General features: G+C 40.1%; 1 protein-coding gene across 1 annotated transcript in view; it reads right to left on the bottom strand.

Annotated features, from left to right (window-relative positions):
• The window catches only part of LOC149076777 (ATP-binding cassette sub-family G member 8), a 51,992-nt gene that overhangs the window by 12,478 nt on the left and 23,434 nt on the right, over nucleotides 1-16,080 (bottom strand). The window contains exon 2 of the mRNA XM_089244446.1: nucleotides 11,154-12,217. Coding sequence (XP_089100572.1) covers nucleotides 11,154-12,210 — 1,057 coding nt within the window. The 5' untranslated portion in view covers nucleotides 12,211-12,217. The remainder of the gene's footprint in view (nucleotides 1-11,153; nucleotides 12,218-16,080) is intronic.

Below are 16,080 nucleotides of genomic sequence, written 5' to 3'. Positions count from 1 at the left end.
ACAAGGATGGTCAACCTTTAGGAGAGTGCGGGCCGCTTTATTGTTTTTAAAATTTGTCGCGGATCACAAGTGTTCTGGAGCTGTGCCGTACGTCGCTAAGTGATCTGTGAATGTGTCGGGAGTCACTTGAGTGATGTTAGACTGTGCCACGGGCCATTCAAGTACTCTATAAATGTACCACATGTCATTTAATTGATCTGTAAATGTACCACGGTTCATTTAATGTGCTCTGAAACTGTACGGTGGGTTACTTTAGTGATCTGTAAAGGAATGTTGTTGATTCATTTTTAAAAAAGTAAGTTTGAGGTCACGGGCCACATATGGCCCGCGCGGATGGTTTGACCATATATCTTCTAGGTTTTATGATTTTCACTGTGGCGGTTATATATGCGGATCAGAAAAATTTTAAAAACCTCTTAAAGGGTTAATGAAAAACAATGCAACACACTATTCCACCTTCTGCGTACGTTCTCAACGGGACTAATGACGATTTTCAGGACCCCCCCCCCCCCCCCCCACCCTCAATGTTTTCATCACGTCGGTGCCTCCGTTTAATGAAGTTGGTTTTAAAATTATTCTGGGAAGAATCCGTTGAATTTTTTAAAAAAAAAGACGGTCTGTATTTTTTTTTTTTTTTTTTGCCTCTCACCAATAAAATCAGTCGATTTTACGATGTCAAGAGAAATTGTACGCTGAAAAGTTACAGTATAATGCCAACTATAGGGCTGAATTCGCCCGCAGTGTTCTTCCCATCGCGAGGTCATTGGACGTCCGCATTTCTAATAAGATTCGACAGCAGCCAGAATTACGGCAACTTGCGTCATTCAAAAAGATCACGTACCATAACCCAACAGAGAGAGAGATTCAGCCGAGTCCAGGCGGCAGTACACGCATCACCTTTTACGAAAAGGTAAACAGCCGCAGAACCTCTTCAAGCGTGGCATTTTTATTTTATTTTATTTATTTAATGCTTCTCTACGTCTCTGGAAAACCAGCAATGGTCAAGATGGAGAGAGAGAGAAGCAAAAAAAAGCTGCTGCTCCTTCAGCGAACAAAACCGGAAACGTGACGTTGACTTATTTTTTGCATGCACGACTACGCAACTCTTTTGGTATTCACACACGAACACAATATGAAATTCGTCATCAGGGCTCCGAAAAGACTTCAAAAGAGACGGCCCGATTGTAGTACTACGTACTTTACAAAAAAAAAATTGCCATCCAATTTTCGGTCACATATCTAAGAGCGAAGCTCATTCAAAAATCTGACCACAGCTGATCAATCTACATTTTTTTTGGCTCTTCTCTTTTTGCCTAGTGTTTGGTTTATTTCCTTATTCATTCGTCAAACAGTCGGATGTACGTGGTGGTTCTGTTGGAAAACCTTATAAACAAACAGCAAATCACCTATCAGTCTATTCAACTTTTGGCTGTCGTCTCGAGAAACAATTTAAGAATATTCTCCCCCCCCCTCCCACTTCTCAATCTACAACTAATTGTGATCTGGCCTCGAAATCTGCCAATGAAACTTGCGAAAGAAAATAACGCGTCATTCCTTTCCCCACACAAAGTGCTCATTCACCTGAGGAAATAAGTTCACGCGTTCAACCGTTTGTGTCCTTTGCTGAATTCTTCGAAGGGAAAAACAATTAACGATTGTTCTTTTATCATGACAAATATGCTTCAAATATTTTTTTTTCAAATCAGTTCCGTGGGCTCCGAGTCTCCCCCTAACATTTTCCGCAATCTCAATAGAGAAGAACCTATTGAAATACAGTATGTACATATGGTTTGACAACTCGCTCCCCAGTATTTCTGATGACTTCACACCTGTGGTCAGTTCTGTGAAACGAATACGGAATATTATGCACTAGCAAAGGTCGTATGCGAAATACCCGGTGCTGCCCGGGTTTTCTCAAAGCCCCCTATATCTAGGAAATGGATTTCCATCTGGGGTTCTGCGTCAGCGTTTTTGGAGTTACGCATTATCAAACGCCACGGAGCCCTTAAAAATTCGGGAACTAAGAGAGATTTCAAAGAAGAAAACTTTCGTGCCACTAATACTTGCAAAGATGTTCTTTATTTTGAATTTCAGCTATGTATTCAGCGCCTTTTCAAAAAAAAAATCAGCAGGTTTAACAGGGGCGTAGCCAGAAATTTCGTTCGGGGGGGGGGGGGAAGACCAAAGTGACAGAACAATGGATTTGGCCATCTTTTTCCTTTTTTTCGGTCATTTTCTCACATTTCGCTACGCCCTTGAGGTTTAAAGAGAACATAAATCAGGGAAAGAAGCGTTGCGTTGTCCGTTAGTTTATGCTATTTCATCCCAACTTTCCTCCGATTTTCGAATTCAAATATCTCTGCGAACTTACAAACACGGATTTTTTTTTGGCCTCAGGAGAGACAGGGCAACCAACAACTTTTTGAATGGGTTTTTGAGGACAGGGTGCCCTTATGAAAAGTTCATTTTTTTTACTTTGATAACTATACAACCCCCTTGTAACATGACTGTAGACAAACAACTGACTTGACAAAAAAAAACTGTTAAAGTTTCGAAGCAAACCTGACAATTCAACTAATACTATTGCTCAAAAAATATTCGTCAATATCCTACTATATTGAGTTTTTCAATGCGGCACACTAATCAAAAACCAGTCATCAATTACAATCGAAGAAGCACAACAGTTGTATTTTTTATTTGATAGGTGACAGCAGTTCCGTTTCTTTGTTAATCGCGACAGTACCCAACTTGTCCAATGACAATCCGGGGAAAATATGTGGTAAAAATTTTGTATGTTTTTTTTTTTTGACACAAAATAAAGTGTTTCAGACTCTGCCACGAAGCTGGGCTGGAAGAGATCTCGGCAACGGGATAAGTACAGTGGCAGAGTTTTGGCGTTCATTCATTCATTTCATTAGTTCCGTTACAATATGATGTTTTACATGTAATATATACAGGGTGTATAGTATTTTACTGGCGAACCGTTGATCCTAGAGGCATACTTCCAATTAGAAAAAGTGTCCAAATAACGTGCAGTACTCAAATATGTCATTCATGTTTGAAGAGGTTGTGTATACTTATTAAAATAAAAATACTTTTTTTTATACAGTCCCTGTGTGAACCAGAACCGAATTAAAAAGTTACTGCCCTGTCTCTTTTGATGCGAAAAAATCCACGTTTCTAAGGGAAATTTTCACTGAGATATTCGAATTCGAAAAACGGGGGGGGGGGGGGGAGTTGGGAAAAAACAGCTCTAAATGCAGAAAAACTGTTTTACCCGCATTTAAATTAATTCTCAAATTTTTCACATTAGAAGACAGCGCGGGCCATGGGTTGAGCACGAATGCTATGCAGTTACTACCTCCTATAGGAGAATATAAGAGGTAGTGATACAGTGCGTGAAAAAGAAAGTATTAAGCCAGTTCTGTGTGTCGTGAATGTTTCATAATTGTTCTGTTTCAAAATGGGTGGCCTCAAAAGTTTTCGATTCAAGAAAAACTCACGATGATTGCTGAAGTTGATGCTGGAGTAAATAAAAACAACATGGCATTAATATACATATATGGCATATCTCATCTACTTTTTGAACGTCAGAATGCCATTTTGGGAAAAATCAGACTAAATTAGACCAGTAAATTCAACTAGCAGTTATAGGATCCCATAGAAAAAGGACTAGACTTTCTTTCAAATTTTCAAGATGTGGATGCAACTATACCTAGTTTCAGGATATTCGTTCCCGAAATGTCCGAGTCACCCGCTCTCTCATGAAAAAAGGACAATCGCTTGTGGACAGCAGTGAAGAAGAAGCGCTTTCACAAGAGTATGGCGTCGGTACCTACAGCACCTGAAGCCTTAGCTAGTTTGGGAACACTAAAACGGTATTTATCAGCTCAAGGGAACCTTCCAGATCATTTGTTCAAGCACGTGTATGCTTCCACAATTATGAAAAAAAAAGAAAAGAAAAACAACTAAGTAGAGTATTTGCCTCAAAAATGTTAAGAAAATTTATGCGAAAAAATTCAATATCTAATCGATTTGAGTTGCTTTGCGTTACTTTTAAAATCTAACTTCATTCTATTTTGTTCTCTAGATTACAAGTAATTTTTTTATCCAGAATCAAATTCCGCTACAACGAAATGTTTTCAGTGAGTGTCGAAATTCGTAAAAATCGGAAATTCCTTAATAATGAAATTGCGTTATAATTAGAGTGACCAGACGTCGTCCTCCTACGTTTTAGAAAATTCTCCCTTTTGTCCCCCTTTTCAGGTTTCCGAAACTATTTTTTTTCGGAGAATTTATTTTACTCTGAAACAAATCTCTTCATTGACATGAGTGTTTGTGGTTTTTTTCACAAGTTTTTACACGCATTGACCAATCGTCGTAGAAATTCCCATAATCCAAGAACCCAGTTGCTTCCCCTCCCCCTCCCACAAGCAGGGCAGATGCTACTCTTACCACGGCCCAGCTTGCTTCAGGACAATATGAAAAAGTGTGTCTGGAAAAGCTCTGGAAGAAGAAAACTGCGACATCCGTTTTACAATTCCTTGCTCATCAACAGAAAACCTCTCGCCATGTTCCAAGCAAAGTAATAAAACTGACCAGATGGTGGGAACAATTCGTTATAAGCGAGAAGAGACGAAGGTTATTTCTTCTTTTTTCCCTCCAACGCATAACGTCTAGCACTGTCAAAATCTCAAGATGTGTTTCAACTACAAGACTATTGTATAACTATTTGACTGACATCATCCTACTCTCATTTCCGCCTAGTCTAAAATTCTTAAGGTGGGACTTTCTTTTCGTCAGTATAGTGGCGTCATCTTTTGTGAAAATTTGTAAAAGTGACGTTACTAATTATATGTACGCATGTGTCCTCTTTTCGAATCTGGTAATCCTAGTTATAACGAAGTGATTTCTTAAGTCCGTTGCAGTACCGCTGTGATGGTCGAGTAGTCATAATGACAAACTCGCGTAGTGAGGACCCGGGTTCGAACTCCAAGGTGGTCGGCTTAAGTTTGTTTTCTATGGTTTCCAATGCGAGACGATCTCCCCGTTAAATAGTCTCACTGCAGAGAGCAACAGGCGTACAATGGCACAATTATTCAATCATTGCACTTCACTCATAGTTAAAAAAATTGATGGCAGCACTACACATAACAAGCATTACACAGTAACAAACTTCACAACACGCACACTCCGGCATATACCAGTTCCTTAGAAATTCCGCAGAGGAATGTGGACGAGGCGCAAGTGTGGTACCATTTAGTGGTAGTCCGTTGGAGTTTGTTATAACGGGATTCGACTGTATTTGACGTTTTTTCGCAATGAAGCTAGTTTCTTGCCCGTCTGACACTTTCTCAAAACCGAACGAATATCTCCCGATTTAATTTACTCTCGACCGTCATAAACCGTATTCCGAAATAAAAATAACGCATCAGCGCGAGAACTATCCGAGACCTTCCATAAATTTATGCAAATCCGAACCATAATCGGAAAACTGTAATGGCGATGATTCCCACGATAAATACATATAAGACCCGCTTCTCTTTTTCCCCTTCACACAAATAATAAATACATAAGGGGGAAAAATTTTTATAAACACAAAGTTTCACACAAGCATTACTATGATGATGAGAGTCGAAACATTCAAATCCGACCCAAATGTAGCTTCTACCTATGCATCTTAGGTGAGAGATAATCACTTGTTTTCCCTTTATTTTCCTATACTCGATAAACCGTTTATAATGTAACTTTAATACATCCAGTCTTCCCTTCTCGTTAGTAACTGAAGACTTATCTACTGCAGAAAGGGAAGGAGGACATTTTTATTCGACCCTCCCGGGAGGCATATCTGTCCTCCTTTTCCATAGAAAAACCAATATAATTCACGTAAAAACGTGAATAAAACAAAAAATTAAAAAAAAACCAATTAATTCTGCATATTTCTCTTACAAGTCTGTTACGATATTATTGTGGAACACGGAATGGCATCGGACATCCAATTATGAGTGTCAAAGGGCATCGATTCTCTTTAATGGGGGGGGGGGGGGGAAAGATTAGTACTTCCAACATAATCTTGAGGTAGATGGGGAAAAAAAGAAGCAATTTTATTAATTGTGGTGGCAGAAGGAAAGTTCAAACCCCATCGCCAATTTATTATCGAGAGCGAATTCGGTCTTCTACGAATTAAAAAAAATAACATATAAATCATAAGAGCTCTACTTTCAGTGAGAGAGAAAAAAAAAAGACAAGTTTTATTACGTGAAAAACTCCGAAATAAAGTTGTTTCGATCGTGATTCCGCAACTCGAGTGTTGACCGGCGACAGCCTCTCACATCAGAGGAGGTCATCTTCAAAAAATGTAGTGCAGTCCACCGAACACGCCACAAATAAAAATTTAGCGTGCCTTGTTTTTTGTAGGCAAGACAGGGCCAGGCTTAAGAATTTTGCGGCCTGGTTACAATATCTGTGTCCACAGGACCGTTTTAAAAGCATCAAGGACCCTCGGGCAAAGTGATTTTTCTGAGGGTGCCACACCCCCCCCCCCCACCAATTTACATGCTTAACTCCTAGAATGGTACCTATACGTCTAAAAGAGACGTAGTTCGTATAGGTATCATTGAGCATAGATTTTTTTAGGTGTGTGTCATTCGAGGGTTGAGGTGGTAGAAAAAATTTTCAGGACAACCGAAAAACCGATATAACTTGAAAACTTGTACGTGCATGAAAATTTCAGAGTGACAAATACAAGTGGAACTGAACATTTTCAACTAAGTAATTTTGATGAGTGCTGCACTTTTTCAGAAAAAAAAAAAAATTGTTGAAATTATAGTAAAGGTCAAAATCTGGGAAAAGGTAAAAGGACAAGCGTGATTTCTGAAGTCGAAGAAAGAAATTTGCATTTTTCTCAGTATGGGGTAAGTACAGCCGAGACTGTTTCGATCAGTCATGCACTGTGAAACCAATCTTTTCTTCTGAAAGTGCGAAGATGCCAAAGAAAACATATTTATTGGCCACTGAAAAGGTGAAACACTTGCTCTCAAAGAAACTTCGATGCCTGGTCATCAAACGGCTGGAAGAATTTAAAGATTGAAGACTGTTAGTAAAAGTTTCATAAATAGCCCGAGAATTATGAACTGAAAAACTTGCTCAGAGGCTTTTTCCTTCTACCATTCATCAGAAAAAGGCGATTCTCCACAGTTTTTGAGTGAAAAAGAAATTATCTGGTGTAAGTCTTTCTTTACACACGTGCCTAACTGTGCCTAATGTAATTTAAAAAAGTTCAAATGACGTATGCAAAGCCCCCTCCTATAAAATATCTCTCGGTGCCTGGTAGGATATTTTCTTTGATGCGAGGCTATTTAAATGGTCTCAATGGTTTTTAATATTACTGACATGATCTATGTAATGACAGAGCCATACCTTGGGAATGTGGACATATAGAGACAGTTTTGGCAGAATTTCTATTTTCTAAGGCACCTCTCACAGCTTTTAGAGGTTTTGTTTCAACAGGACCTGGCCACGGCAGATGGCTCACCCGAGCCAACAACACTAGGAGGGAAGACGTGGTCCAGGATCTGACCTGGCCACGGCGGAGGGCTCGCCCGAGCCAACAAGGGAAGACGTGGTCCTGGCCACGACAGAGGGCTTACCCGAGCCAACAGAAAACAACAAAGGGCTACAACATTAGAGCTACAAAGACATTATAAGAGTTAATTATATATTTTAATATATAATATAAATTTTGTATAATTAGAAATTTTTAAATCTGTATATACCTTTTTTCCCTTTTTAATAATGTGTTTATATTCATGTACTGTATTTTATATGCATAATAAAGCACCGACACCATCCAGTCCCTCATCCGGGGCAATGGCTAAAATTGACAATGGTCGATAGAGCCTGGGCGGTGCACGAAATGAAATGTTTTAACAGGACAATGTTTCTGTATATGTTTTAAAGTCTAAAACGGGTATTGGGGTTTGAAGCCAATTCAGTGGAACCCATCGAGTGGTGATTGAGAAGTCCTTTTCTTAGTCTTATAGAGCACTCTTGCATGGCATTTTGATACATGAAGCGTATAGAAATGGTACGCGGTACGAAAGCAAACACGATTCTATTGCTTTGATCAAAGAAGCTTGGAGAAGACGATCACACAACTAGTTATTTATGACTTACAGTATATCTATCAATGCCATACCGAAAGATAAAGATTACAAAGTAAAAAGAGGTGTCTCCTCTGATTAAAAAAAAATTACAGTTTTTAATTATCCTTATACTATTTTCCGGGTTTTTTGGCCTTTACTATAATTTTAACAACTTTTTTCTGAAAAAGTGCAGCACTTAGTTATTTCTAATGGGAAATGTTTAGTTCCACTTGTAGTTACCACTCTAAAATTTTGATACATCTACAAGCACAAATTTTCACAATATATAGGGGTTTCTCGGTTGTCCTTAAACTTTTTTCAGCACCTTATTCTAAAAAATTTTAATCGTATCTCCTTTTCATAACGGGGTTCTCAGCAGGGCTTGACAAATCGCAGAAAGATCTAGGCGTCAGAACAATTTTTTTAGGTGCAAAACATTTTTCTCTAAGAAAAACCGGTAAGAAATAGTATTTCTTTAGACTTTTACAGGACGTAGTGACCGCCTTCGGCATTGATAGATAAGCTGATACAAATTCCGCGTGTGTGTAAATTTTGTATTTTCCTCAGATCCAAATTCAGAAACTACACACAGAAAATTTTAGGTGCCAATAATAATTTCTTAGTCTCTATATTAACTTGGTGCCTGGGCCAAGCCCTGGTTCCCAGCAAAATGTGCTTAATCATTTCCCTGCCCAAAAAAACCCCGAAATACACAGAAATATATTTCTATATCTTTCAAAATTTTTAATTTTTGTTTTTCGAGTTCCACTTTGTTTTTTTCCTTCAGAACTTTTCCCCGACTTTCATTAAATATCTGTATATTTTTCATCTGTATATCAAATATTTGCATATGTTCCTAATATTAAATGTCATATTTAACTTTGCCAGATACAGACCAAGTCGCTTATTAGCATCACGGATAATGTTATCATTCGGATATTATCACTTTCGTACAGAACGGAACGAATCAATACCATGACATGGAAAAAATTCATTAGTTATCGAGACTTCGAAAAATGTTATCAATTTTTTTCCGTCGAAAGTTCTTTTTGTAAATTTTGAAGTTAAAGTTTAACTAAACTTATTTTTCTCCCTGTAAGTTATCGTCGTTATCAGGGCTGCAAGACTATGAAGGAGGTAGAAGACGTTCTCTTCCCCCCCCCCCCCCACACTGTTAGCAAACATTTCCGTACTTAACACAATCACAATTCTGGCACAAACACACAAGTGGTACATTGCCCATGGCGATAGGACCGGAGTTGTGCTCGGTGTGAAAGAAAAGAGGTATTGCCTCACCCATCGAAACACATCACTCTACATGTGGAAATGACGCTGTATAACAGCGTTTCTCAACCTATGGTCAGCGGATTAGAGGTAGCTCGCAAATATGGGACTTGAAGGCTTAAATCTAATTAATATGAACATTTACAAATGCAAACACAAAGGCCACAACAGGCAAATTGTCGAACAAGATGGTTGAAAAAAAAAGATGCCCATAAAAATATTGTATGTCAAATAACACTGAAATACAGCAACCCAATAAAAAAGCATGCATTTCGAACATAATAGTATGCAGGGTGTCCTGTAAGTGCTAGCACGGCCTCAACCATCCGTCGTAGAGGTATGATTTCAATTTTAAAAAAAAAATGCTCAAAAGTCATTCAAGAATTCCTGCGTTGAAATATTGTTCCGCTTTGCGAATTCAAATATCTCTGAATATTATACCTGAAAACATGGAGTTTTCTTTGTTGGCATCAAGAGAGACAGGGCAAAAACTTTATAATTGCAAGTTAGAGGACGGGGGAACCGTAAAAAAAAATTTAAATTCTTTATTTCGCGGCTCACTGCATTTTCACTCTTAAAACTGGTGCAGAGTAATTCTTGGACGCCTTTTAAGCATTTCTTAAATTGGAATCATACCTCTTTCTTTCAAACCGATCACAACTCAGGTCTATCGCCATCTATGAGCAATTTACTACCTAACGAGTTGTGCCGGAGGTGTAACTGTGTGTGTTACAGTATGAGTGCATATGTAGTGTTTGATTTTCAGTGCTGCCATCTATGTTTCAGAAGGGAAGTGAGTGATGTGTTATGATTGAATTACATTTGTGCTATTTGTAGGTCTGCTGCTCTCTGTGGCGAGACTTTTTAACGGGGAGATCGGCTCACATTTGTGCCTTGAAGTTGGAAACCACAGAAAACCAACTTCAGCCGACCACCACTATGGCGACGGTGGGGTTCGAACCCGACTATGACCACTCGACCACTATAGCGGCGGAATCATACCTCTACGATGGACGGTTGATTGTTGTCCTTCGTCGTGCTAGCACTTACAGGACACCCTGTATAACACACTACCCATCAAAAAGATTATGGTTGTCTTAAAGAATGAATAGCTTCTCGGTCTGTCCCAATCAGTTTATCGTACTTCTTTGACAATTGTGTTACAATTCACGACTCCCCGAAGGTAAGCGATTTCATTTATTAACAACCCTACTGAATGAAAACTCCCTGCGACACCACAACGTGCAATTTTCCCTTCCTAAACGATACCGGTGTCTCCTTGTCAAAGCAGTCGATTGATTGGTGGTGCAATAATAACTCATGGTCCATCCTATCCATCCCGCTGAAAATTTTAAACACTTCAATTGTATCTCCTTCCCCCCCCCCCCCGACACTTGCGTTCCTCCAATACAAGCATATTCAAGAAATCAAGTTTTTCTTCATAGCTCAAACCTTGTGTACCAACAAGACAAGAGCATTAGTAGCTCTTCTCTGCATTCCCTCAACCAAGTGTTGAATTATATGCCACAAACATCACTGACATTCACATAAGTGTTCGCATTGGCATTGCAAAATTACTTTACAAAAATGTTTGGCCATATTACTAGAATTTAACTTTATAATGTTCGTGTGATAATGATGTAATATATTAAAATTATTAAATAATATTGATTAAAAAATGTATTTTTTCTCATTTATTTAAAGCATCAAAAAGATCTCAATTACCTGTAGTTGCCATAACAGCCAGGATTTCCCCTCCTTTAACTTCGAACGACAGGTTCTCCAACATCCTTAATTTCGTCCTGGCTCCTCCGCACAGAGTATGCCAGGCCGAGGACATGTCGACTTCGTAGCTGAGTTCCCGGACCTGGAAGTGCGGATATCGCACCGCAGCAGCACCACCAGCACCAGTCGTGCTCTCACCGTCCGCACCGGGAAACGTGGAATAAAGGCTGTCCTTGGGAAAAAACCTTTCGTTCATGATGGGCGCGTCGTAGCAGCAGAAGCCCTCTTGCTTGTTGGCCCCATGAAGCAGCAGCTCGCTGCGCGGAGGGAGCTTGGAAGCCCTCGAGTTGACAGACATTTGGGATCCCGCTCCGCCGAACTGACTTTTACGGTCGGTGATGATCAGCGCGTCATTTTCGGATTGATGAAATCCTCCGTTTTCTCTAGACTTGAGCACGTGACGACGATTTAACCTGGAATCCGCCGATAATAGATCAGCTTCACTGCTCGCCTTCAGGCGACGAGCTCGATCAGTAGCTACGACTGCTGCCGCCGCCGCAGCAGTATTCGATGAACCGTTAGCTAAGGCGGCGACACCGTTACCTTCGATTATGTGGTTTCGAAAATCTGGATCGCTTCTGGTTCGGCGGTTGTTCATGTACGGGGAGCCATCGTCGCTGGAATCGTAGCCACTGGAACCGTTTTTCGCCCCTTTAGCCGCTTGTCCGCGAGCTTGACCTTGCGGAAACACACGGGGCAACCCGAACCTCAAGTAAGTGAACACGTTCGAGCCGAGCTCGGAGTTTCTCTCGCGGGGTCCATACTTGGGATGGTTCAAGATAGTCTGGACGGTGCTGTCTCTGAGCCTGAAATTCCCGAAGGGGGGCTGGGACTTGTCACCGGTTCCCAGCGCACTGTCGGTGAAGTCGGAATTCAAATTCTGCCGGTATATGCTCCACGCGTGCAGATCTTCGGTCGTCCTGTATCGGCCGGAAGGGTCGGACAAAGTACTTGGCGGTACCGAGTACCTTCGCTCTATCGTGCTCATCTCCCACATCGTATACCTGCAACAAGACAGAAGAAATCAATACATTTCGGATTTCTCAAATGCATCATGCAACCGAAAGGAAGCGAATAAAATATAATTTAAATCCATCGAAAACCTATCCCTCTTTAATAGAATAACGGTGCACTCAGTTCGATACATAAATAGCCAACCCGTAACCCGTGGGTCAAATGTGGTCCTCTGATGTTGCCCGTAAAAATTCAAACCTAATTTTACAAAAGTGATCCAAGTGGCACATTACCAGATCACTTAAGTGACCCACTTGACCCACTGCTTATTTCTAGATATTTTGAGTGGCCCACCGCACATTTAAAGACCACTGAAGTGGCCCGTGGTGCAATTCCACATCATTTAGATGGCCCGAATTTAATGGATTTTTTGGGTTCGGTAGCCCGGTCGATAAGATGCTCGCCTAAAGTACCAAAGGGTGTTCAGAGCTGTCGCGAATTCGATACCCGGTTCATTCTTGTCAGAAAACTTTCCTGACAACAAAAAACGGTGACTTGACCGCAGCAAAAAATTGCTACCGCAAGGAGTCCCCCATCTAGGGGTTAGCGCAACAACCTCTCGATGAGTATAAAAACAACCGTCATTCGGAATCGGCAATAAATTGTAGGTCCCGGTCTAATTAGCCCTCGTGTGCAGAAAATGACCGTGGTGCGACAAAAATCATCAATAGGGATTTTTTTCTCTCTACTGAGACAGTTATACTGCGGATCAGGAAAATTCAAAAGACGCTAACACGATTAAGTGACCAGCGACGGCACTGTGCAAGATTACTCAATCGTCACGCATCACCATTTCTTACCCGAAGTGACCCGCACTTTCCAAAAGGTTGAGGTCTTTCGTCTAATATACACTTTCCCTAACTTTTTGTTCCCCATCGCCCCTTCTTCAGAGAAATTTTTTCTCTCATCGCCCCCAAACTCATCCAACCCATAGGCTCTATGTTATTCTCATAGTTTCTACCGCTCCCCCGGACCATTCCATCGCCCCCAGAGGGCGATATTTCCCCCCCCCCCTCCATTTGGGAAACACTGGTCTAATAGAATTGGGTTTTACACTGAAATTTTTTTTTATTGAACAGAGTTTCTTGAAAGTTTCAGACAAAGACCCACCGTTTGATACGCCGCATGCGCTCCTCGCAAACATTTTTCTTCTGAAGATTGAAAGAGAGGTTCTGGGGGCGAGGGCCGTAGTTAGTACCAGTTCAAATTCCTCGACGTTTCCCCAAGATGGTGGCTAATTACCCCTCTTTCAATTGAGAACTCCATCAATTCTTTTGAGGAATTAAGACAGTTTTTTTACTATCATTTATTACATATAAGCCCGGAAGTTTTCAGGCAAAATGCTGTAAGTGCCATTTTTAATCTATTTTCAAATATTTTTGCAAAAATGACTTTTTTTTTAATTTTTTCTCTTGAAAAAGCTGAATGAAAGAATAGAGAGTTTAAAAAATAAAGTAGAAAACTATTAACGAAACGCTATCAAAAGGAAAACGGAGCTGGTGGCACAAACGGTTCGAGATAAAAATTTCCCTTAAAAGAAAAATTTGTTTTTCCCCAATCATGCTAATTTAAGCATGATCTTTGGACTGCCACTGCATCATCACGGTCATTTTTGCGGGTACGAGCCACAAACTGAAGCCCACAGTTCGAAGCCGATCCTGAAATATATTTTACGTATTTCTGGATATGAAAGATTTTATTCAACAAACAAATACATAATGTTTATCGTGCAAATGCGTGCAAACTCGGTTGTAACGACGTCGAAGATTCTTTGAAATTTTGTCGTTGTAACCGAGGTGGGCGTTTTCAAAGACATTTTAAACATCAAAAGTTGAACGTTTACAGTTACTCAGATACGATCAAATACAATCAAAATCAAGTTATTTCACTATGATCAAGAACGGGGGAATTCCCCCCCCCCCCAACGGGGAATTGGGGGTTCATAAACATGGGGCAACGCCTTTTCTTGCCAAAAATATTGTGTCAATTATTTGCGAAATTGTCAGTTATTGCCTGTAAATAACCATTGGCAAGAAATAAACTGCTACAACTAGTCTGCGAAGAAATAAAAGAAATATTTCAGTCGAGGGGCTTATAATATTTTAGTGGTAAACTTGCAATGAGCCTATAATTCATAAATTATGGGAATTACCTTCCACGATTTTAGTATTTGAATTAGAGCTATCTTCGTTGAGAAAATGAGAATTTTGTATACGAATTTCTTGAGAAACGGAAGCAAAATGTAAAAATTTGTCGTTATATCCGAGGTCGTTGCGTTAACATCGACGTTATAAGCTGGGTTCATTAACATTATTTGCCATAGGAATCAGCTGAGACTGCAAATTATCGACTCGTACAACCGAGGTCGTTATAACTAAAGTCTGGTTGAATGTAGTGTTTGATGGCTGAAAGGATGGTGACGTCACAAGTACACGGTACAAATGTTCTTCTAGTGCGTTAAAAAAACCAAAAAAAAAAGTGTTTGGATGTAATGTAAAATACTTCACACGGTTCCCTCTTAAATTCTCTCTCTTTTGCCCAAAGAAATGGCGGATGAATCAGCCTCGTATTTCAAAGAGCTCTAAGCTAATGCTCCCTATCTTTCACGCAGGTATGTGACGCGGACCGAAGATTCCTAACTCGGTGACCGCACGAGATAAAGGAACTACGTACGTACTTGGCATTTTGTCACCCTATACTCTCGTTAAGTTATTGCGATATCACCACGAAGGATTACAAACCAATGATACGTTATTTCCAACCATTTCCGACGTAACTCCCCTCCTCCTCCATTGTGTAAATAAAGCTCTGTCGCTATGTTACAGAAAACATTGTCTCTGGATAATTGTATTCCGATCATGAATTGGCTGGCCAATGAGACATACCGAAAAAGAAAAAAAGCGGCGGACAGATATTCAACAAAACAGATACACACGTAGCAAGCTTATTATCGGGATAATTTGACATCGGGTGTCGACCGCCGCTTCCGCATTAATTCAGTTGCGCGCACGCATTCTTATTGAGATCTAGTTACTACGGTTTTTTCACAAGCAAACAAAAAAAAAAAATAATAATAAATCGCAATGTTACCCCCCATCATATACACGGAAAGACAAAGAAATTATTAAATAAGAATGACGGACGGCGAGTGACGGCTATAATGAGGTAATAGCTGCCTTTCACTACTCTCGGGATAGTCCATTCGATCAGAGAGAGAGACAAGCCCACGCTCGCACCAACTTGTTTGTTTATACATATTGAGAAATGGGTGTTTTTTACTTGGAGATGATCGCACACCCGCGCTCACCATGCGTGTCACCGTGGCACCTTCACTTTCGGCTGTGGTATTACTTTCACTCGTGTTTATTTATTTATTTTTAACGTGAATTTAAAAAGGAACAGCTCCTCACCCATTCATTCGACGGACGAGGTCATCGTTAATACTTTAGTTATGCGGGTAACCTTGTTGGCACAAACACAGAAAGAATGGATGGGCGTCAGTCCGTTTCCTGTGATCAGCGGATCCACGCGAAGGAAAACAAATCCTACGCCAAAGAGACGAGCACAAACAAAGCCTACGCCATGAGCTATTGCCTAACAAGAAAGGGTTTATTATTTCCTAAACGGTGTCTCCAAAACTTTCACATACAAAGAGAAAGGGAATTGAGAAATCTGTTAAAGCCAAATCTTTAAAAGGATTTAAACACTATCATGATCACATCGTGGTCTCAGCCAAAATTCACTTTAGAACTCATTTTGGGAAAATGGAAATCCTTTGCCTAGACCAGGGATGGCCAATAAGTGACACGCGAACGCTTTTGAAAACCACTTATTAGCCATTTCAATTAAAAAA

The sequence above is a fragment of the Pholcus phalangioides genome, unplaced genomic scaffold (assembly GCF_987345545.1).
Source record: "Pholcus phalangioides strain wild (caught in Gottingen) unplaced genomic scaffold, Ppha-v1.0 ptg000015l_1, whole genome shotgun sequence".
In the NCBI taxonomy this organism is placed as follows: domain Eukaryota; kingdom Metazoa; phylum Arthropoda; class Arachnida; order Araneae; family Pholcidae; genus Pholcus; species Pholcus phalangioides.
This window is presented reverse-complemented; position numbering and strand designations above follow the sequence as displayed.